The sequence below is a fragment of the Rattus norvegicus genome, chromosome 18 (genome assembly GCF_021556685.1).
Source record: "Rattus norvegicus strain SHRSP/BbbUtx chromosome 18, alternate assembly SHRSP_T2T, whole genome shotgun sequence".
NCBI lineage: Eukaryota > Metazoa > Chordata > Mammalia > Rodentia > Muridae > Rattus > Rattus norvegicus.
The window spans coordinates 76,427,592-76,450,585 of record NC_141551.1 but is presented as its reverse complement, the minus strand read 5'-3'; the positions used below and the strand labels follow the sequence as shown (position 1 = coordinate 76,450,585).

The 22,994-nt window shown below is 49.6% G+C and overlaps 2 protein-coding genes across 3 annotated transcripts; one reads left to right on the top strand and one right to left on the bottom strand.

Annotated features, from left to right (window-relative positions):
• Nucleotides 1-927: 927 nt before the first annotated feature.
• Nucleotides 928-2,956, bottom strand: LOC108348827 (uncharacterized). Its single transcript, XM_087593712.1, has 4 exons — nucleotides 2,885-2,956; nucleotides 2,082-2,693; nucleotides 1,699-1,830; nucleotides 928-1,239 (listed from the first exon to the last, which is right to left on the bottom strand). The coding sequence occupies exons 1-3, from the start codon at nucleotides 2,954-2,956 to the stop codon at nucleotides 1,711-1,713; spliced, it is 804 nt and encodes a 267-aa protein (XP_087449838.1). The 3' UTR covers nucleotides 928-1,239; nucleotides 1,699-1,710.
• Nucleotides 2,470-22,386, top strand: Sall3 (spalt-like transcription factor 3). Of its 2 annotated transcripts, NM_001415703.1 has the most exon segments (4): nucleotides 2,470-3,036; nucleotides 14,644-17,541; nucleotides 17,758-18,098; nucleotides 19,487-22,386. In NM_001415703.1, coding segments are annotated over 4 exon segments (3,753 nt in total). In that variant the 5' UTR covers nucleotides 2,470-2,954; the 3' UTR covers nucleotides 19,919-22,386.
• Nucleotides 22,387-22,994: the final 608 nt, after the last annotated feature.

Below are 22,994 nucleotides of genomic sequence, written 5' to 3'. Positions count from 1 at the left end.
CCTGAGCCCCACCCACCTTCTTCACCCTTCTATTCCCATCAGTCCAGCCACACCTCTGGAATCGGAGGGCTAGCTCCTTTTACAAGGGCCAGACCTGGATTCGCCTTCATTGGAGGGACTAGAATGGTCCTCCCAGAACCACACCTCATAGAAAATGCAAAGCAAGTCTTCCAATTAAACAGTTACACTGGGAAGAAAGACCTGGGGCGAGCATGCCGGCTTGCTACAGATCAGGAGGGGTGGGCTCGAGAAGAGGATGGAAGAGGGCCTCAAGCAACAAGGAAAGGGTTGAGAGTGGCTTAACATGACCTAAATGAAGAGTCCATAGGGACCAGGCGGTTATGGGATCCAGTGGGATCCATCTTCCTTGAAAGACTTCAGACTTTGTGGGAACCCGCTTTTGATTCTCCCTTGAAGTGTGCCAGAAAAAGGAAGAAAGGGAGAGGGGGAAGAGGGAGGGAGATAGAGAGGGAGGGAGAGAAAAGCAAACCATAAAAATCGGTGCACTTTTAGCCAGCTGCGGGACACAGATGACATGTGACAATCTCGCCAAGTCACTGCAACTTCTGTCAAACTCTTATTGGCCTTATACATTTTTGCAAAATCTTTCATTTCACACATTATACCTTCTCCCATCACAACACTTCCATCTCTCCCCCCCCCCCCGTATTGCATTGCTTTTCTCTGTTCATTTTTCTATAGTAAAAGTCCTGCCCCGGTCGCCCCAAAGTCCTTCCTAGACGGAAACTTTGTGTCGCCAAACGCCTCTGAACCAGGCACGTGTGACCCCCCCCCCCCATACTCTGCAACCATTCAGAACTTCACCGCGTGGTTACAGCGACAGTGAGCCATTTCATCCCTGTAACTTAACTGCGAACGTGCCATCCGTGTGCGTAAGTGTATACGTGTGTTAAAACAGAATTCACGGTTTCGAAAATCTTTTATTTGCTTTTAATTTTTTTCACTTAAGTAAGTACACCCTCCACCGAAAGGAAAAACAAACCAACCTTAAGGAATTTTTTTTTTTCGTAAGTGGCTCTTGGGGCTGTTTGGAGGCGACTCCAACCTGTGCGCGTTCTTCCTCAGCACAATTCTCTTGCGCTCTTCCCGGAGCCCAAAGCTGTTGCTTCGTGGAACTTAGGCTTAGATGCGGGGCGGGAGAATGCAGTGTGGGAAAACCCAAGCGTAGAGCCGAAAGACAGCTTTCCAAGAGCCTGAATAGTCAGATAAGTTGGGATACTGTGGAGGGGTAGGAGAGTCCATCAGTAGGCGGTTCGTTCCCTCAGCCCTGCGGGAAGCTCGCAAGTCGCTGCATTGGGGCTGAGGGTCAGCTTACTTTCCCACCCTCCACCCACAGAACGAACCAGGGTAAACTCCGGGAGGCCATCTGAGCCAAGCTCCGCAATTTAGCTACTTGCACAGGCAAAAATAAGAAATTTAAGAAGGGAAAAAAATAACATATGCTGGGGAGAAGGGCATTGGAGCGGCTGCGGCGAGGCCTGGGGCACATCCTGGTGGCAGCTCTGGGATGGAGGACGCACGCGGGCGCGTGCGCTCGGTGTAGGAGAGCGCGCGAGTGTGCGCGCCGGAGCGAGGCCGCGTTCGCGTGACCGCGGGAGTGGGGGGGCGGGGCGGGGAGCGCGCCTCGCCAGCTGTCCAAGGGTGCCCGTCTGGCATAGACATGCGTGACCCCCTCACCTGGCCCCCACGTTATCCCCGAAATCCCGACAACACGCGGCAGGCTCGCTGGACTTTCGTGGACTTGGAACTTTGAGTCGCATTCGTTGCCCACTCCGTAGGCCTGGATAGTAGGCACTGGGGCCACGGAGCCTGCGGGAACGGAAAGGGGGGAGCAATACCTAGGCCCCGCTGTCCCCTCCCTCCCCTGGACTTAAGAAGCCGTCCGCGGTGGGGAGGCCCTGGCAGGCGGGCGCGGAGCCGTGAAGCCCTGGTGGTGGCAGCGGGCGGGGCAGGCGCTCCGGAGTCGGTGGGGACCGGGGGTGGGGGGGGAGGCGGGGGACAGCAGAGGGGAGGAGAACGCAGGGAGGGGAGGAGCCGCGCGGCCGGCGCCGCTTCCGAACCGGAAAGTTGCTCTTGCCGAAGTCCCGCCACCCCACCGTGCGCACTCCGCTCCGGCCGCGAGCCTCCGAGCCTGGCAGGTCGCCGGAGGACCCCGCGAAGTGGACAGGAGCTGGGAAAGAAAGTCCAGAGACAGGGACACCTGAGCCGGAGCGGGCTGGGCAAGCGGAGCGGGGAGGCGAGTCGCTTCCCGAGGACCAGAAGCGGTCGGCCGACCCGGAGCGCAGGCAGTGCGGCGCCCGAGCGGCCCGGGCGAGACAAAGGCGCCGGGCCGGAGCCCTGCCCGCGGCCGCTCGCTCCGGGAGGGGCGGCCCGGCGGCGGCGGGGGGGTGTGCGCGGCGCGGGCGGCGGCGCAGACACTCTATAAAGGGGCGAGCCCGGCGCGCCGGCGGAGACGGCGCCGCGCGGACGCCACCAAAGTTTTCAGCTTGAGCGGCACGGAGGGGCCGCCGCCACGGCCCGCGCCACACCCCGGCCCGCCGGAGCCGCACCTGGGCGACGGAGGAGCGTAGCGCCTGAGCTCGGGCGAGCGGTGGAACCCGCGATGTGAGCGGCGTGGGGCGGCGCGCACCCCGGTCCGCAGGCGCCGCGGCCCCTCCTCGCCAGCGCGGCCGCTAATTGCGAGAGCGGCCTCATTTGCATAGGCCGCCGGAGTCCGCTGGAGGCCGGCCAATCGGCGCGGCCCTCCGCTAATGGCCATGCATTATTCACCAGCCTAATTGCTCAGCCCCATGCGCGGCCCGCGCAGCCGCCGCCACCGCCCCGCGCCCCGCTCCCCGCGCCCGCCCGGCCGCCCCGCGCCCACCCCGCGCTGTCCCCGCCGGCCACCCCGCTGATGCCGCTGCCCCGCACGGGGCCGGAGCGCCGCTAGCAGCATGTCTCGGCGCAAGCAGGCCAAGCCCCAGCACCTCAAGTCGGACGAGGAGCTACCGCCGCAGGACGGGGCTTCGGAGCACGGTGAGGGCCGCGGACCTCAGGGTGGCCCAGAGTTCTGGGGCGCCCACCCAGGTTGGGAAGCGCGGGCGGTGGGAGCGACTGCGGGCGTCTTGGAGTGGGAAAAAGTTCCCCTGTTCTCGTGAGCCAGAGCTAGCTCTGAGTCCGGCCCCTCGGCCAGGCTGGCCAACCCGGACTGGTACTCCCTCGAAGCGCGCGGGAGCGGAAAAGAGTTGCGGGCCAAGTAAACTTGGCTCCGCTACTCATACTTGGGGAGCTGCGCGCGAAGGGCGCTGAGGCCGGGCTGCTCCAGGACGGATCCGAGTCGGCTGGGCTGGAGGCAGAGGCCGACTGGAGGCGAGCGGGCGGGAGGGGGGTCTGCGCTGCGGCTTCCAAGCGGCTCTGGCTCTCTGAGCCCACACGCTGCTTTGGGGGGCCGGGAGCCTCCAGAACGCGCCAGGACCCCTGGTCTAGCTCAGAACTGACCCCAAAGAGGGTGCAGCAGCGGGGAACGCGTCCGGGGCTCACCTACCGCTGGACGCGGGCCCTGGAAGCTGCCTCCTGGCCAGCTTTGTTCGGCGCCGCGCGCCTTGGTGTTCAGCCGGTGCTCGCCTGGAGCCTACCCGGGGGCCCAACGCCACCTCGGTGATCCCAGTCTCTGTTGCTTGTCCCTGATACCGCCAGCAGGCCGCCTCGGGTGACCCTCAGGCCGCGAACCCCGCGGTGTCCCAGAGCGTTGACAAATCCAATCATCCCTTTCGGAAGCAAGTGGGGAAGTAAATGTCTCTTGGCCTTTCGTTAATGGCCGACTAGGGAATTGTGGGGCGCGAGCACAGCTGTTTCTTTTGGGGGCTAGTGCGTGTGTGCGGTAGGACCTCAGCACGTTTCTGGCGGATTCCAAGTTTTTCCCTTCGGCCTTTTCATACTCTTTTGGACGTACCGAAATCGGGCTCTCGAGGCACCTTCGCAGTTACTTCGATGGTAGGAACTTCCTCCTAGTACCATCCAAAAGTGCAGGATGGGCGATGTGGAAGTTAAACACTAGAGAGGATGCGAATTTAGTGTAGTTGAACTTTGGCACCCTTAAGTTTATGGCACCCTGAATGGTGAGCCCTGGGCGCCAGTTTTGGCCCGCCTTGCTAGGGTCCTCAGGGCACCAGCAAGGAGGCCGAGGAGGGGCGGCTGCGTATGACAGAGTCCCCCAACTAGTTCGAATAATTTATTCCTTAAAAGCCAACTTTTATGATGAACCTAGTCTATTGTAAATTGCCTAGAGGCAGATACTAAATAATCTTTTTAGCTATGAAAATAATAGCATCTCTTTAAAAAACAAACCTCAAAAACCCTAATAGACGGAATTTAAGTTTTTCACACACAGCGGTAAAGTTTGACAAAGCATGCACGTCGCAGTCGAAAGTGAGAAAATGCCCATAGCAGCCCTGGAATGAATTAAATCAAATGGGACTCGTTGGGTCTTTTTGTTGCCGTGAGGTGAGGGACCCGCATCTCTGCAGCCAAGTCAGCCAAGATTAGAACGGGCGATATGCTAAAAAGAAACGCTTGCATATGTTGGGTAGATTAGGGACAAAGAATCTTTTTGTCATGGAAATGGATTTTTTTGTTTTGTTTACTTCTTCACATAGAATTTCTCACACTTGGGTTGTTTTGTATTACCCTCAATGACTACATGATCAAATGAATGGATTTATTTCTGCCGAATGAGAAAGACAGTCTTTCCCTCAAAAGAACTACACTGCATCCCAGTGAGGAATTTTAAAGCTTCATTATTGCGGCTCCTGAATAGCTCAAAATCCGCTTTCACAGCCGCTCTAAAATGCAACAGTGTAAATACTTCTCCGCTTTGTAGGGTCGTTATCAAAATGTGCAATGTCGCCTTTTATTAAAGCATATTTTAATTAATAGAGTAAAACCTCGTGTATTTAACAATTAGCAAGCCGAGGCACTGTTGTTCATTTTTAATTTCGCTTCAGAAATGTGAGTGTGGTAAAGTTAATCGTGTAAACATGTCAGAGGATATATAACCCCGACCGTGTTGAAAACCCCAGATAGTCAATTATTTACGAGTTCTCTTTTGAATTCTGCTCGCTGCTCGAATTTATTTCGAGACTCTTCCATATACAGGCTTTCTCTCCCTTCAGTAGCAGTGTTTCTATCCAGGCTGTGTTTTCTACAGTCATTCGGACTTCTGAGCCTGAGGTTACCACAGTTCCTCATCATATTTTGCAACAGGCCAAAAATAGCCCGTCTGAGGCTGAGCCCTAGTAAAGCTGCATGTGCTGTTCGGGTTTGAAGGGTAGTTCAGGCAAACTATTAAAATAAGTTCTTTCTGATTTAATTGTTCTGAAGCAGATTGTTCCTGGAGCATAAAAAATAGTCTGTTTCCATGAAGTCAAGGAATGCTCATGCTCTCTTAACTCTAACATAGCCAAGAGAGGTAGTTTGTTTTTTTTTTTTAAGGTAAATGGTTGTGTAAACTAAATTACTCCATTGTCATTTCAAATTCTTAAATTGTTTTGCATGCAGAGGAGGCAAACGTGTGCTGCTGCGTGAAGTTACCAGCGAGCCAAGTCTACAGTGTTTTAGAAATGAAGTAAATGGTTCCTTTGTATCAGTTTGGGTGTGACAAGTTAATTAAAGCGCCAGGTCCACCTCTGCAGAGGAATTGAAGGCTTTTGTTAATACCATACAGAACAGATACCTTATGAGAGAGAGAGAGAGAGAGAGAGAGAGAGAGAGAGAGAGAGAGAGAGAGAGAGAGAGAGAATATGAATATAGAGGCCAAAGATGCCTAGTCATGTTGATTTCCAGTGGAAACCGAATATTTTAAGGTTTGGGTTTTTTTTTTTTTGTTGTTGTTGTTGTTGTTGTTGTTGTCGTCCCCCCCCCCCCAGGATTTGGTTTTTAGACAAGCAATAAGAAAAAGTCAGCAATAGCTTTGGTCCTCTCCACCTTTTAGACTGAAGGAATGAATGACAAATCTACATGAAAGCAAGCAACCCTACCTTATGGAGAGTTCTGGAGTTACCCTGGGATATTATTTTAAGTTACTGAGACTCAACTCCCTGCTAGAAACTGTCACTTAAAATTGTTTATTCGTGACTATTCCCCATCCTAGGAATAGATGTGATTCAGCTCTGGGATTCAGTTAGATCTCTGCCACCCAAGAGCCAGCTGAAGATTTTCGTTTCTAAGAAAAACTAATTAAAACTTGCACTGACAGTGCCACCCTCAAGTCCTACCAAGAACTTTAAAGACATTGCAACCGTGTGCGGCAAAAAGAAAAATAAAGACAGTTACTAAAGATGCATTTCTCAGTCCTGGGAAAGTCTGTGTTTAAGGAAGAACAAAAGAATGTTGTAATTTAAAACGGTTCTGAGGATGCATCTTTTTGTGGTCACTAATGACCTCGAGGTGTTCTTATTTTCTACCAGTTTACAGTATGTGGCTATCCTGAAATTTCTTTCAAATGTGGTAAGCTTCGACCTAAGAGCTAAGCAGTGGAATTCACAGACTGCTTAAGTTCAGGGATAGAAAGCCACCAGAGCTCAGTGAGGAGACCTTTTTTCTTTTATCTGTATATGCAGGGTCTGCCTCCCCCTCCCCCAGTACTCGCATTTACAATTCAGCATACCAAAAGGGACAATACAGAAGCCACTTTCTTACAACCACTGGCAGATTGTTTTCTCTGAAACACGAAAGGTAAAAAAGGGGGGGAAAAAGTAAGTGGAGGAGGGAAGGGGGAGAAAGAATTTGCAAACATTTCTTTTTAAAATCGAGTTCAAAAAAAAAAAAAAACTTAACCCGTTTAAAAATGCGCACTGTTAAAATGGGCGCCAATGAATTCCACCTTAAAGAGAGCTGATTATGAGACAAGAGTTAAGGCATTTAAGTAGAGTGTATTCTAAACTTTTCAAAGCTGTGCATAATCCAGGTTCTTCAGATGTGTCCAGACAGAGCAAGAGGGGAAGGTACAGAGGGGGAAACAGCAGGAATTACTTAGCAAGCCGATTATTTCTTTGTATCTAGAATGATGTCGAAAACAGACAAAAAGTAGGTCAGATTTCATTTTCAGCCCCACCGTCCACCTCCTGGTGGCCTTCAGAGCATTTTCTTTGGGGATGGGGAATGCAGTAAACAGAGCCAAGATTTCTGTTCTTGTGAACTGACCATCAGTTGGAATTTAGCATCCTCATGTGTAAGTCTTGGCACAAGGTCTTGTGTAAGTAAGTTAAACGTCTTAAAGCTGCTAATGCGATTTTCACCATCTTTTAATACAGCAACCTAGTTTTGAGTGTCATTTAAAAAAAATACGAAAAAGAAGGGTTTCCTTTTTCTCTCTTTCCCTTTACTGTCTCGCTCACTTTTGTTTTTGTCCACTATTTCTTGACTAGTTGCCAGTATAGGAGAGGCCAGTGGATCTTAGACATTCTCGTGAACATGTGGAACATGTGAGGAAATTCTGCTACTGCAGTGAGGTGCGTGTTGAGTTGCGCTTTTCACACGCAATCTATGTGAAAAATCGGATTTTAGTGTTTTAGGTAAACTGTTTTTTTTTTAATTATCTTGGATTTTTTTCTGTTGTAATTTCAACACGGTTATGATTTAAGGTATTGGGTTAACTGTGTGGCTGCCAGACAGACAAAGCTAGTAATGCCCCCAGAAAGTGAAAAATACAGTTTTTTAACAAAATAATGGAATGACCTTTATGCTCAAGACCAAGATTGATCTGTTTCTTAATTAAAGGCAAGGGGTTCTGGCCGCCAAAGGGGGCAGATGGTTCCTGAGTGTTCTCCCCTCGGAGGGGGGACCTTTCCCCTCACCTCTAACTGAGTGGGGTGTACTCTAGGAGGCGCAGCCCCCTGTGCGTTCTTCACAGTGAGGCATGGAACTGGTTTTTTTTTTTTTTTTTTTTTTTTAAGTGTGGTCCTAGGGAAGGTGGGTGGCAGAACGCTGGCCAACTCGTGTCTCCTCTCCCTAAAGGTGAGTCCTTAGGACTGTGGTGACAAGCCTTGCTGATTTAACCTTTGCCTGCTTTGCCCTGCCAGGGGTGACCGCTAGATGTCAAGCTCATAATACAATTAGTGCTTCTGTGCCGTTGACCTTGGCCACAGAACTCCACACACCGTTCTGTTAAGAGTGAACTCCCGAGTCCTGAGTGTTAACCAGAGATCCCACGAGTTTGTTCCGTGCGGTGCAAGCTTATCAAATGCCATCCAGCTCAGCACAAGTGTTTATAGCTCTTGGAAGAAGAGAAACTAGCTTGGCTTTTGTGTAGCCATTACGTCTTGAACGGTTTAATTAACCCTGCAGGTGCCAGGGCACTTTGTCCTCCCTCCTCAGCCTTGTGGGGTCCTCAGAGTGGCCTCAGGCTGAGCTGTTTGATAATAGTCTTGTGTCGTTTGTACACATGCAGAGTCACTGGCGTCGTGGGGGTGGGTGGTGGCTTTTTCGGGATGACTTTCTGCTTGTATGCAGATTTCTCCCGTAGAAAGGAGTAGAAAGGAAGCAGTACCTCGACGTGATGGTCAGCGGTGGAAATGATTTAATCGCCTGGCCCGGTTGCCTAAAGCCTTAGACTTACAGGTGATTTCAGTCTCTTTCCTAGTTGTGGTGCTAGTGTGAGAGCTAGTTCAATGTAGACGTCTCTGCCGGCAATCCATTTTGCTCGGTCACTCTATTTCCCAACCCCTCGTCAAGAGAGTTAGGGACTGGGAGGGTTTCTATGAGCTCTGATAGCGGATTTCAGTCAAATGGACACTTGGTAGAAGGGATGTCATGAAAAGATGTTCTTGCCTCAGATCGTGGAGATTTCTGTGTTTAAGCCACCCTCAGCCAATTACGACCAGAGTCACTGGGTTCTAACACGTCTCAGGTCTGTGAGGATCTTGTTGTTGATACTGGGTTTTCTTTGTTTTGTTTTGTTTTTTTTTATGAAGCTCGGGGAGTCAAGCCTGGAAAACGCCTTGAAGCGCTACAAACATCTTTCTATCAAAGTAACTGTGTTCGATGCTACCTCAACTTTGTGTCCCATAAAGGGACAGTGTCTCAGTCCCCGGTGAGGAGCCTCACCGCACAGATTAGAACTGAACCAGTTTAAACAGAAGACGCCTGGGGCCTGTGCCACAGGTGGTCGTGACTTAACAAATTTGTGATGTGGGCCACTGAGTAAGAGGGATCCTGTGGGTCAGTACCGCCCTGAGCATAGCAAGACTGCCCTCCACTGTTCAACTCTGTGAGCACAGGCTTCCGGGTCTGGGGGAAAGGACAGAAATTTTTCTTTTGCGCCTGGAATTTCTTCTACATTGTTAAACCCAGTGGGGGTCTCTATTTGTCTCCTCCTGTGACACAGCTTGGGCTCAGCATGGCGATAATTCATCTTTCTTTATGGGATTCAAGGCTATCATAAGGAGTTAAAAAAGAATTAATTTGCAAGAAAATAAGTGTCTCCAAAGACTTTGAGAAAACTTGAGAAATGCTTGCTACATTTTTTGAGAGACAGAAAGACAAAGGAAAAAGTAGGGTTTCCTGTCGGGAAGACCTACCTGGCGTTTTAAAGTTTAAGAGGGGAAGTTTAACACGCCTCTCTCTGTACTAAACAAGTTTGCCTTCTCCCTCTGTTAATTGCAGTGGATTGAAAATATGTAGCAAAGGAAAGGAAGCCATAAATCATCAATTTTACTGCTGCTTTATAATGAGTGAAATTCTTTACACTTCTGAAAAGAAAAACTAAAATTAAGCCTCGCTGAGAGCTGAGCATGAATCTTTGTATAGAGAAAGCGTGGAGTCTCATCTGTATACGTTGCCACGTTTTTTTCACTTGGGGCTTGAGACAGATCATCATGCTCTAGAAGACAGAGAGAGAGAGAGAGAGAGAGAGAGAGAGAGAGAGAGAGAGAGAGAGAGAGAGAATGAATGAGAATGGTGTCATTTTCCAAAACTAACCAGAAGTGAAAGCAAGAGACTCACTGGGAATCTCGGTAGGTGAGGAAGACTGAGAGGTTTTCATTAAACACGAGAATACAAAAATACTTTTAGAACCAGTGCTGTGCAGCTGCCTTGTGGCTTCCTCTGAGGGACTGCGGGCCTTCCCCTTCTCCAGTCACAAACGTGACTGTTGCAAGGTGGAGTTAGGAATCCCAAGTGCTGGGAGGGCTACAAACCAACCCCAGATTTATTTCTTTTGCCTCCCCCAGTGCAGATGACTGGTTTCCCAGAATAGTGAGGGCTGCGTGGGCTTTTTGATGGGTATCATGACCTGGTAGCCACTGTCACTAACCAACTGGTCTGCTAACTAGGAAGAAGGCCCTATCCAACACCCAGATGGATTAGTTGGTCAACTGGTTAGCATTTTCTCTCCCCTTAGCGTATAAGTGTATGTAACCTTTAGAGTGAAGTGCTATAAAATGCCTGCTTAATCCCTGCCTAGTGAGTTTCAAATCTTAGCTGTTGAACAACCACCAGGCAAAAAATATATATATATATAAATTGCTTTGACACAGATGAGACCAATTAGAATGCTTGATTTTAAGTCCTCTCTTCAAAGAGAAAGGAAAAGAAAGGAAGGGAGGAAGAAAGAAAGGAAGAAAGAAAGAGTAAAAACTTGAATTGCCAATACATTTCCTAAAGATTTCTTTTTGCTGTCCTTTTGAAGAGTGTCTCTCTGACTCCGGTTACCCATAAATAAAAACTTTAGCAATATTAACTAGTGAGTTAATAACTTTTACTTTTTTAGCACGGTGGCCAGTTCAGAATGTACGCTTAAATGAGACACGGTTCGTGGTTGGGTAATATAACCTGGGCTTACAAGATGGCAGTTAAAGGCCAGTGGCAGCGGTGACGTGATAAAATATAAAGCAGCCAGGGCACCCACCTGGGTTCTCTCTTGCAGAAACAAATAACACCGTCAATTTCGTACATCGACACTGTTATGCGTGCCTGGGCTCAAAAGCAGGTTCTCATGTAATTTCTCTCCCTCTCTGTAGGATTTCATCAGAAGTCAACACTCACGATCTGTGAGGCAGTAAAACCTCTCGATGTTCCAGAGAGTCTTGTCCTTAGGAAAGCACACCACATTCAGTTATTCCCGATCATCCGTCAGTCCAGCTAAAGAGTATCTTGTGACTTAAAAACATTTCAAATAGAGGGAGGCAAGTTCAGTTTCACAGAGGGAACATTAGTCTTTGATTTGTATCTGTGCCTATCATAATAAATTTCTGCCTGTCTCCAACTTTTTTATAAAGGAGGTCTGGTTGCATTCACATTTGGAGAGCCTAGCCCTAGCTTTGGGCATGGAAGACACTGAAGTGTCTGTGTTACTGGCATTTTTAAACAGACCCCAGCAGAAATGTTAAGTGGGTCATTCTAATTTATTTGCCCCAGATAAGAAATGCTAATCATACTGAAGAATTTTCCCCCTCACTGACTGTAGTTTTTAAGATCACTCTTTGGCCAAAAGTGAAATTCATGATGAAGCTTCGCTTCCTTGTTGGGCTCATTAACATAAAGAACTGTTAAGGATTCCAGAGGGTCAGAACGCCTTTTCCCTACAATTCCCTCCTTCAGTCTGTGAGGAATATAGGTGGAGGATCACTGTACTTTGAACAAAGTATCTTATGTCGGGATAATTGTCACTTAACATTGTGTTAAACAAAATGACATTATTTGGTAGAATGTGCTTAAATATTCCGGGCACACTCTGTAGAGCTAAGAAACACTTATAATTTAGCAGCCCTTGCAGTGGGGAAAAAAAAAAAAAGAAAGAGAAAAAGAAATTACCTGAGGGTTCCCTTCTCAGCTTCAGTCAGTGCATCTGGATGTGAACCCTAAAAGCACTTTAACACAATGAAAAAAAAATACTAATGGGAATGTAAAAATGCAAATCTTTAAGGTAAATAGAGAATTGTTTGGGCCTGAAAAGCACCCGTGTTCTGGGTCACAATGCTACACTATGTTATAAGGAAAATCTGGGAAATGCTCATATTTGAAGGTATAACTTACTTACAGTTATGCAGATTAATTCTGTCTACACTGAATGTACTTTAAATGATCTCAAAGTCAGCCCACCCTGAAGCATCTTCTGAATGAATTTTTTCTAAACACACACTAAATGTAAAGCATTCTTTTGATGGGATATTGTCTGATACTGTAAATTTAAATTTTAAACTTTCAATTTTTGTGCATTTTTTGTACTGTACATTTCTATCTCCTTAAAGGAAACTCGTGTAGACAGTATTTCAAGGCCTTAGCAATTTTTGACTAGTACCAAGATTATACCTTTTATATCATGGCTTTGCACATTGGAAAGGAACTTTTTAAAGTCAGTCTCCTGCTTTGCTACTTCTGTGCATTTATTTTACTGCTTAATGCAAATAAGCTTTTTAACGTCCGTATATAATATATAATATGATATATGATATATGGTATGTGATACATGATAAATGATATAATGTATGATATGTGCGGTTTTGAAGAACATTATACAATTAATTAAAGAGAAATCATAAGTTAAAGAACTGGCATGTTGTTAAAACTTTCGAAATTAAGTTACTGGAATTTTGAGGAGCTCAAAGTTTGTTTTTATTCAATGATTAAAAAAAAATTCTGCACCACCCCCCACCCCCAACCCCGTTCCATAACCTTAAGCAGGTTTACAATTAGTTTTGCATATATTGAGCAAAGTTGAGCACGGAGTATTTGTTTTGCTAATGTGCCTATCTGTGGTATAAATCGGCTGTGTCTTTGCTCCTAGCTACCCTCAACCTCATTACAGATACCTATTACGTTCCTTCCCCCACGCAGTAATGAGAGCGCTTGCTGCAGCCTGATCTTCGCACTGAGCCTAGTTTAAAAGTCTATGGGGTTTATGGGTTGCAGCTCTAAGTTCTTTCCCCTTCAAATGGCTTAGCCAGTTAAGAAAATGCTAATTGAATGCTGCTAATAATTTTTAAAGGCATGTATAAATTACCTGGAAATAATGGCCTCGTGGAAAGCGACAGACCAGCCTCAAAAATATTTTTATTTCATTTTCCAGGCAAGGAGCACTGGGAGTTTCTGGAACAAAATTTAAAAAACAACCAACCAACCAAACAAACAAACAGACAAAACCAACAAGTAGATTTCTCTCCTTAGTATGGTGCTGAATTAACCTCTCCCCTGGAAAAAAGAAAGAAAGAGACCTTAAAAGAAAACTGTTAGAGACTTTTTAGCAAGTCCATGTACTAGCATTGGAACACCAGTGCCTTTTCAGGAGGGACTGGGGCTGGTTTGCTCTCCACCTCAAGCTGACTGGCCTGTGACACTTGCTTCTGTTCAGACGATCTGTTGCTGTCCAACTCCATCTGCAAGCCGATAAAACAAAAACAAAAACCCTTCAAGTCAATGGCACCCAAGCCAAGCTGGCACACCAAACCAGGCAGAGGTGGGCACCACACCCCATGGTGACCCAAAAAGCAAGCACCGGAAGTGTCACCGAGGGTCGATCTCCCCGCCCCCGCCCCCCACGGCTATTTATTTGATCAGGTGTGAATTAGAGTTGTTCATTAAACACGGTTGTTATTCGGCACAAGAGGGTTAGGGGAGACAGAGGAAGTGGCTGCCTACAACAGTAATTAAACATGTGTAACCAATTAAGGGCTTTTCCACGATGGTGCAAGCATATAATTTGCTAAGTCTTTCTATGAGAATAGATGAAAATAGGTACAGAAAGTGTGTCTGACTACAACATTCTCATGTTAAACATGTCAACATCAATGAACTTTAAATATATAATTCCTAGTTTGTTAGCAAACCACCAAACTCCATTGGCTAGTCACGATAACATGTAATTTTAAGTTCATTTCGCCAAAGAATATTGCATCTGACAGAGCCGATTAATTGGTACTAAACATGATTCCTTTTAGACATGGTGTATATTGATAGTCACTTGGCGGGTTCTCTGAAAGAGGGAAGAGAAGGACAGAAGGACGGCACCACCATTAGGATCTGGAGAAGCGCTTACAGTTTCTTTGTTAGGCTCACAGATCGTGGTATTTGGCCTAAATTCCCTACGTGAAATAAAAGCCTATTGACTCAGAAGGTTCTGGTAGGATCATGTTAGATCAGCACCACCTCAGCTGGGTTTAGAGATACTAAATCCACGAGCCCAGACCGCACCACACTGGCTTCCTGTCAGGTGCTGGTGTGTGGGAAAGGTTACGGATTAGCTCGGCAATGTTAAGTGAACTGGCAGAGACGTCTCTAATTTTGTTGGAAATGAGGAAGCCCGATGGTAAAGGGGAATCCTAATGAGCCCGTCGAAGGCTGGCTTTGTACCCAACAGACAGGGTGGCTGAGGATTGTATGAAGATATTGGAAATCGATGCCTTCTATGGAATTTCATTAAGAAGCAGTATCCACAATTGATAGAGCCTCATAATTTGATGGATTGTGCTAAGAAAATGATTAGCTAGCTAGAAAGAGTCATAGAACACACACGCTGGGATGTCAGAAATGTTGAAGTGGGGTAATTTGTACAAAATAAAAAATATTGATTTTACTGATGTGCAAAATTTTGAAATGGAGGGTGGCTGTCTGGCGGAGCCTGGCTGATGTAATCTCTTCTTGGTTTCCTAGGCGTCCCGGGGGACGGTGCAGAGGACGCCGACAGCAGCAGTGAGAGCAGGAGCGGCAGCGAGGAAACCAGCGTGTGTGAGAAGTGCTGTGCGGAGTTCTTCAAGTGGGCGGACTTCCTGCAGCACAAGAAGACCTGCACCAAGAACCCACTGGTGCTGATCGTGCATGATGATGAGCCGGCGCCGCCCTCCGAGGACTTTCCAGAACCTTCTCCTGCCAGCTCGCCCAGTGACCGCACTGAGAGTGAGGTGGCTGAGGAGGTGGCGCCCCCAGAGGGCAGCGAGGTGAAGGCTGTTGCAAAGGAAGTGGAGCCCATGGATGTGGAGGCTTCTGCGGACCAGGGCCCTCCAGGCCCAAGTGTGCCCCCACCGCCACCTGCACTGCCACCACAGCCAGAGCCTGCGGCCTTCAGCATGCCTAGTACCAATGTGACCCTGGAGACGCTGCTGAGCACCAAGGTGGCCGTGGCACAGTTCTCACAGGGTGCGCGTGCAGGCGGCACCACAGGCGCTGGTGGCAGCGTGGGTGCTGTGGCCATCCCCATGATCCTAGAGCAGCTGGTGGCACTGCAGCAGCAGCAGATCCACCAGCTTCAGCTCATCGAGCAGATCCGCAGCCAGGTGGCCCTAATGAGCCGGCAGCCTGGGCCTCCGCTGAAGCCCTCAGCCAGTGCCCCTGGAGCAGCCTCAGTACAGCTTCCGGGCCTGACTCCGCATGCGTCCCTCCAGCTTTCCGCTGGACCAGCCACTGCCTCTGCTGGCTCAGGCTCCACCCTGTCGGCAGCCTTCGATGGCCCCCAGCACCTGTCGCAGCCGCAGCCCGCTTCCGGCACAAGCACCCCCTGTAGCACTAGTGCTGGCCCCACAGATTCTGGGGCACACCCAGCCTGTAGCACTGGCCCAGCTCCAGGAGCTGTGGCCGCAGCATCCAGCACTGTAGGTAACACGGTGCAGCCCCAAAATGCATCTACGCCCCCTGCCCTGGGTCCCGGACCCCTCCTCAGCTCAGCCTCCAGTCTGCCAAGCCCTCTGCTACCTCAGACTTCATCCAGCAGTGTCATCTTCCCCAACCCGCTGGTTAGCATTGCTGCCACAGCCAATGCCCTGGACCCCCTCTCGGCTCTTATGAAGCACCGCAAGGGCAAGCCCCCTAACGTTTCAGTGTTCGAACCCAAGGCCAGTGCTGAGGACCCTTTCTTTAAGCACAAGTGCAGGTTCTGTGCCAAGGTCTTCGGCAGTGACAGCGCGTTGCAGATCCACCTGCGATCCCACACAGGGGAACGGCCCTTCAAATGTAACATCTGCGGGAACCGCTTTTCCACCAAGGGCAACCTGAAGGTCCACTTCCAGAGGCACAAGGAGAAGTACCCCCACATTCAGATGAACCCCTACCCTGTCCCAGAATACCTCGACAATGTGCCCACCTGCTCTGGGATTCCCTACGGCATGTCCCTACCCCCAGAAAAGCCGGTGACCACCTGGCTGGACAGCAAGCCAGTGCTGCCCACTGTACCAACATCAGTAGGGCTTCAGCTGCCCCCTACTGTCCCTGGCACCCACAATTACACTGACTCCCCTAGCATCACTCCTATTAGCCGGTCCCCACAGAGGCCCTCTCCAGCATCCAGTGAATGCACCTCTCTGTCTCCAGGCCTCAACAATACAGAATCTGGTATCACAGTGAGGCCTGAGTCACCCCAGCCACTGCTGGGTGGGCCTCCGCTTACTAAAGCTGAGCCAGTCAGCCTGCCTTGCACGAGTACAAGGACAGGAGACGCTCCAGTGGTGGGTGGGCAGGTCAGCGGGTTGCCCACTCCGGCTGCCACCACTGTCACAGACAGCGCCTGCACAAGCCTCGGGAGCCCCGGTCTTCCAGCTGTCTCCGACCAGTTCAAGGCCCAGTTTCCTTTCGGAGGGCTGCTTGACTCTATGCAAACGTCAGAGACCTCGAAACTGCAGCAGCTGGTGGAGAACATCGACAAGAAGATGACTGACCCGAACCAGTGTGTCATCTGCCACCGCGTGCTGAGCTGCCAGAGCGCACTGAAGATGCACTACAGGACGCACACAGGGGAACGGCCCTTCAAGTGTAAGATCTGTGGCCGCGCCTTCACCACCAAAGGCAACCTGAAGACTCACTTCGGGGTGCACCGTGCCAAGCCCCCGCTCCGAGTGCAGCATTCCTGCCCCATCTGCCAGAAGAAGTTCACAAACGCTGTGGTGTTGCAACAGCACATCCGTATGCACATGGGGGGACAGATCCCGAACACGCCACTGCCTGAGGGCCTGCAGGAGGCCATGGATGCCGAACTGCCCTTTGATGAGAAGAATGCAGAGACCCTCAGCAGCTTTGACGACGATGTCGACGAGAACTCCATGGAGGAGGACTCAGAGCTGAAGGACACAGCCAGCGACTCCTCCAAACCGCTCTTGTCTTACTCGGGCTCCTGTCCACCCTCACCCCCGTCGGTCATCTCCAGCATCGCCGCCCTGGAGAATCAGATGAAAATGATCGACTCGGTCATGAACTGCCAGCAACTGGCCAGCCTGAAGTCGGTGGAAAATGGGTCTGGGGAAAGCGACCGCTTGAGCAACGACTCCTCCTCTGCAGTGGGAGACCTGGAGAGCCGCAGCGCAGGCAGCCCTGCCCTGTCTGAGTCCTCGTCCTCCCAGGCTCTGTCACCTGCTCACAGTAATGGTGAGAGCTTCCGTTCCAAGTCGCCAGGGCTTAGCCACCAGGAGGATCCGCAGGAGATCCCACTGAAGACTGAAAGACTGGACAGCCCACCCCCCGGCCCAGGAAATGGAGGTGCCCTGGACCTGACAGCGGGCCACCCTGGTCGGCCACTCATCAAGGAGGAGGCCCCTTTCAGCCTGCTGTTCCTGAGCAGAGAACGGGGTAAGTGTGCGAGCACTGTGTGTGGTGTCTGTGGCAAGCCCTTTGCTTGCAAAAGTGCGTTGGAAATCCACTACCGCAGCCATACCAAGGAGCGGCCGTTTGTCTGCACAGTCTGCAGGCGAGGCTGCTCCACTATGGGTAACTTAAAGCAGCACTTACTGACACACAAGTTGAAAGAGCTGCCTTCTCAGGTGTTTGACCCCAACTTTACTCTAGGTCCCAGCCACAGCACGCCTAGCCTGGCCTCCAGCCCTGCGCCCACCATGATCAAAATGGAAGTAAACGGTCACAGCAAGGCCATCGCACTGGGTGAGGGCCCAGCCCTACCAGCCGGGGTCCAGGTACCTACTGGGCCCCAGACAGTGATGAGCCCTGGCCTGGCGCCCATGCTGGCACCCCCGCCACGCCGGACACCCAAGCAGCACAACTGTCAGTCATGTGGGAAGACCTTCTCCTCAGCCAGTGCCCTGCAGATCCATGAGCGCACCCACACTGGGGAGAAGCCCTTCGGCTGCACCATCTGTGGCAGGGCCTTCACTACCAAGGGCAATCTCAAGGTGAGAGGACCACAGCCTGAGGCTATGCCCAAGCCACGGGGCACCCATGGGTGGTGCCATGCACCCTTACTCTAGGCTGCCTGGCAGAGAGGGTTCTGTCCTTGCCTTTGTGTGTATGTATGCACATGTGCAGAGTGGGTGGTTTGTACATAGACCGTATGAGTGTACATAGTGTGTGCATGTGTGTGTGCATGTGTATATGAGTAGCACATGTGTGCTCATACTCAAAAGATATGCAGCCTGTTGAACAGTAGGACGAGAATCGGGAGTCCATGTTCCACTTGAGGTGGGGGGTCGGGGGGTGTCTGCCTGCTTTCTCCGATGGTGTCGGTTCTGCTCCAGGCCTAGGATCATCATAGATACGTGGTGAGCGGGCCCAGGACACAAACCTCTAATCTGAAAACAAAATAAATATAACCCTCAAACCTTAGCATGTGATACAAAGACAGGACCTGCTCTGTGAGGTCTAGAATGTTCCATCATCTGCGCGGCTGCAGACAGGGCCCCTGGGAGGGACACTGGATGAGAAGTTCCCCAGCTCCTGGACCCTAGAGGAAATGTGTTGTGTCTGTCCCTGCTTAAGCCCAAGCTCAGCTGAGTGCTGTCTGGAGACTGACTTCTGACAGATGCTCTAGGTTGCAGGCTAGGCTGCTGGCCTCAGCTAAACAGACACCACCTGTCTAGGCCTCAGAAGCCTCTCCAGGGAGTGCCAGTGGTCAAGACCTGTGGCTTCTGTGCTGAGCCAGCACTGAACTGAACAGGAGCCTCCTAAAGACCCTGCGGCTCTGGGTGGCCAGGAGGGTCTTAGCACTCATTCTCCTGTCTGAGGGGAAGCAAGAGAGGAGGCCTTCAAGTTCAAGGCCTTGTAAAAGCTTGAACGTGAGCTGAGAAGATACCTGAGCCTAGTCTACTTGGCGAGTTCCAGGGACGGAAGAGACCCTATCTGGAAAGGGGGTGGGGGGATGTTTGAAGGATAACACCAGAGGTTGTCTTCTGACCACCACGTGCACACACTAAGCTGGAGAACGGAAGAGGCAACAGACAAGGGCCTTTATTCTCTACAGTCTTGTGGGATTGTTTTTGTCCTGTTGGGGTGTGTGTGTGTGTGTGTGTGTGTGTGTGTGTGTGTGTGTGTGTGTGTGTGTATGTTGATATCTAGCAGGTTTGTCCTCTTAACAAGCCAGTTTCACTTTTTATATCCACAGAATGAAATACTGTGTGTCTAATACAAGGTGCTCGGGGAAGCTCCCCTAACTGCATTCTGCCGACCCCCCCCCCGGGTGCTAATGCTTAGAATGTGGACCCCTGAAACATTGAGATCAAGCCATAGCCGCCTCTGAGTTCTCGACTTGCTTACTTGTGGCTTGTCTCTCTGTACCCCCTCACAGGTACACATGGGCACCCACATGTGGAACAACGCGCCTGCGAGGCGTGGCCGCCGTCTGTCTGTGGAAAACCCCATGGCCCTGCTGGGTGGCGACGCTCTCAAGTTCTCTGAAATGTTCCAGAAGGACCTGGCGGCTCGGGCGATGAATGTCGACCCCAGCTTTTGGAACCAGTATGCCGCTGCCATCACCAATGGGCTCGCCATGAAGAACAATGAGATCTCAGTCATTCAGAATGGAGGCATCCCTCAGCTCCCAGTAAGTCTAGGCGGAGGTGCCATCCCGCCTCTGGGTGCCATGGCTGGTGGGGTGGACAAGACGCGCACTGGCAGTAGTCCACCTATCGTCAGCTTGGACAAAGCAAGCCCGGAGACGGGAGCCAGCCGGCCGTTCACAAGGTTCATTGAGGATAACAAGGAGATTGGAATAAACTAGCAGGACACACATAAGACTCCACCCTCCTCTTCTGTCCCGAGTCCACTCTGCAGACTTGGAGCTTCAGGCTTTGGACCCCACATGCCTAGGCTCTCGTTCACACTTTACCCACGACAGAAAATCCCTGTACCATGTGGCTGCTGTAAGGCGGCCTGGAGAGTGAGGCACAGTACTGCAGTGGGTTTGACTGTTCTTAAGAACTCTGCAACCGTTTAAGTAAATTTCACACAAGAGCTTATGTGCTTGAAAAAAAAATGGCCTTAGGAACAGAAAGAGCTCAGACCATATCTACTTCATTTCTCCTAAAACCTAGTGACCCCCCTCTGTGTGGGGGAACGGGGTCCCCTGCGGTTACCCCATGAGCTGCATTCAATGGTTTCGTTCAAACTCTGTAGACACTTGAACTCTGTTTTAGGGACTCTTCGTCTTGAAGAAGCAGTTTAGTGCTCCAAACGCCGTGTATAATGACAGTCTCTTCGTCTATAGTATTTATGTTAAGATTATGCGGGTAACAGACAAGAAAATAGCCCAACCCTAAATGACGATTTTGTATCACAGAATACATCTGGCTATGTGATTTTTTTTTTTTAAAGAGCAAGATTTGCTTCATTATAAATAAGTGGATTAATTCAATGCAGGCAAAATCGTGACGTTCTATTGGGAAAGATAGCATGCTTTTTTGTGTGCAAGTACCTGTCAGTAACACCCCCTCCCCCTTTAATTTAAACGTTTGTAGCTGCTATGTGAACGATTGTTCTCTAGTGTGGTCTGTAGCCCCTCGGCCGATCGGGAGCAGGTTACAGACAAGCATCACCGTGAAATGATTCACAGCTTCATAGGCAGTCGTGTGAGTAAATATTTCACATTATCAAAGCTGTATGATAAAGAGGTAATGTTTGTATCACGTGGTTGCAAATCTTAATTTATACAATTGCACTTTTAGAATTTTGTATTAGGGAAGTTTGTCTATAATTTGAAAATTTAAAAAAAAAGATGTAAAGTATTTTATAAATAGTACTTCGGTTTAAAGAAAATGGAGGGGGGAAAAAAACCCATGTCACAGTTTATTGGTTTTTTTTTTTCTCTTAAAAGTCAAACATGAGAAGTCTATGCTGTTTAAGCAGAAAAAAAAAAAAAAAAAAAAAGAAGCCACCGGGATTTGTCAGCACCTCAATAAAATAAGGTCTGCCGTTTCTTAAATTAACATGATTTATTTAACTTCTCTACAGAACCTCTTGAGAAACTGTGAGCACCATAACAAAACTTTGACAAATCATGCTCAGTCCCCTGACCCCAGGAAGGCAGGGGGACAGCGAGGTGCGCATTGCGCAAGCGCGATCTTACTGTAGGCTCCCCCCTCTGTCTCTCTCATACACAATACGGGGCTGCCTCGTAGCATTGGTCAGGGCGCGGATGAGACTGGGATACCGAGTGTCTGGCAGTATAATCCGTCATAACCTTGACATTTCCTAAGTCCGTGATTCATTGTCTTCTCGAGTGCAAACACGGTGTGTCGTCCCGATTATTCGAACCCCGATCTCTTTTGCTGACGACCTGTATAAACTGCATCCATTGAGCAAAGAAGCCAGATGCTGGGAGGCGGGGCTGACTGGAAACTTGAACGTCAGTGTTGTGTGTACTACCTCATTTTTGTGCACTGCAAGCATGCTGGGAAGTGACGCGATGGACTCCCAACAAAAATCGCTCAAGACATACTGTAGGTAGCTGGGTACCTCAGCAGGGAGCTGTCTGCGCCTGAAGGCTAAACCAGACAGTGTGAAACAGAAGGATAGAGCAGTCACCTCAAACTGAACCGACCGGGGAAAGCGTCGCAGGCGAATGGCTACCACTGGCCTGTGTCCGAGCAGAGAGCTTCTGGGCTCGTTAGCTGTTCCTGTCTGTGGAAATGAACACTGACCTCTCTGGCTCTGTTTTCCATGTAGTGAGGTGGAGCATCTTCAGGCCGTCCCCTCTCTCGCTGGGGGATGGGAGCAGGCGCTTCGGCTCTGGGAAGAGGGGACAGGTGGCTTAACGTTGCTGTGCTTTCGCAGTTGAATGTCTTGTTATTTATCCGTGTCCTCTTGGTGTGTTTTCTTCCCCCTTGTCTTGGTTGGTATTTGGTACCACGTTAGTGTTCTTTCTTCTCTCAAAAGGATGTGTATATAACTTAAGAAAAGAGAAATGTAAAGTGTTATAAACGAGACAGCTGATGAAGGCGCAGAGACCACCCCCATTCTGCGTTCAGGGCTGGCTGTCCCTCTGCGTGGTGAAGAGAGACACTATTTTTATACCGCAAAAACCACGCGGGGGTGAGGGCCTCCCAGAACCAGCCAGGGTGTTTGGTAGACCTGGATATATTTTATGATCAAATCTTGTGGCTTGACACATCTACTGACTGAAATGGATGTTGTAGACTAGGTTACTATTTTTGTCATACAGAACTGAATAAAATGCAGGATGTCCTATTATCTCTGAATCGTGTTCCCTGATTCTTCTCGGTGGAGTTCGCAGTGCCGGTCGTTTGTGGTGGATGCATGTCTGTGCTGTCTTCCAAGGGGAACATCCAACAAGGATCGGCAGGTCATATTTAAGTATTAACTACAAGTACATTGATCTTGAATTATTTTTTCAGTGCTGGGCACAGAACCCAGGCTCCTGTAAGTGCATGCCAGACAAGAACCTTGCCACTGGTCCGGATCTCTCCGCTTTGGTTTTTTTTCTTAAGTTAAATAGACATTTATCTGCTATGGAAGGTACTAGGCATAGATGCTTGCCAGAGAATCTGCAGTGTCCAAAGGCGGCCATGCTCAGGATTCCCTTCTATCCTCTGCACTGGGTGAACACAGCAGCTTTCGGGTCACCACAACACACAGGTGTTCTCAGATCCGTGTAGGAGCAAGCCTGTGCTCACAGACTGTACGCTCGGCAGATGTCACGTGGGCTGTCTGACGTCAGCCTCTGTCCACTCCCACTGGAGACGTCATTTGTTTTTAAATTAGTCACAGATAACATTGCTACAGATCATAACTTTAAGAACTCTTGGATAGTATCCTTTTCTTCTTCGTTTTAGACACTA

What these genes read in the sequence shown, in the direction of transcription:
- LOC108348827 (XM_087593712.1), bottom strand. Translation starts at nt 2,956, where the DNA reads ATGCTGCTAGCGGCGCTCCGGCCCCGTGCGGGGCAGCGGCATCAGCGG. An exon ending in GCCGGCGGGGACAGCGCGGG is followed by an intron (nt 2,694 to 2,884) that starts GTGGGCGCGGGG and finishes TCTCGCAATTAG; the next exon opens with CGGCCGCGCTGGCGAGGAGG. An exon ending in TCGGCAAGAGCAACTTTCCG is followed by an intron (nt 1,831 to 2,081) that starts GTTCGGAAGCGG and finishes CCGTTCCCGCAG; the next exon opens with GCTCCGTGGCCCCAGTGCCT.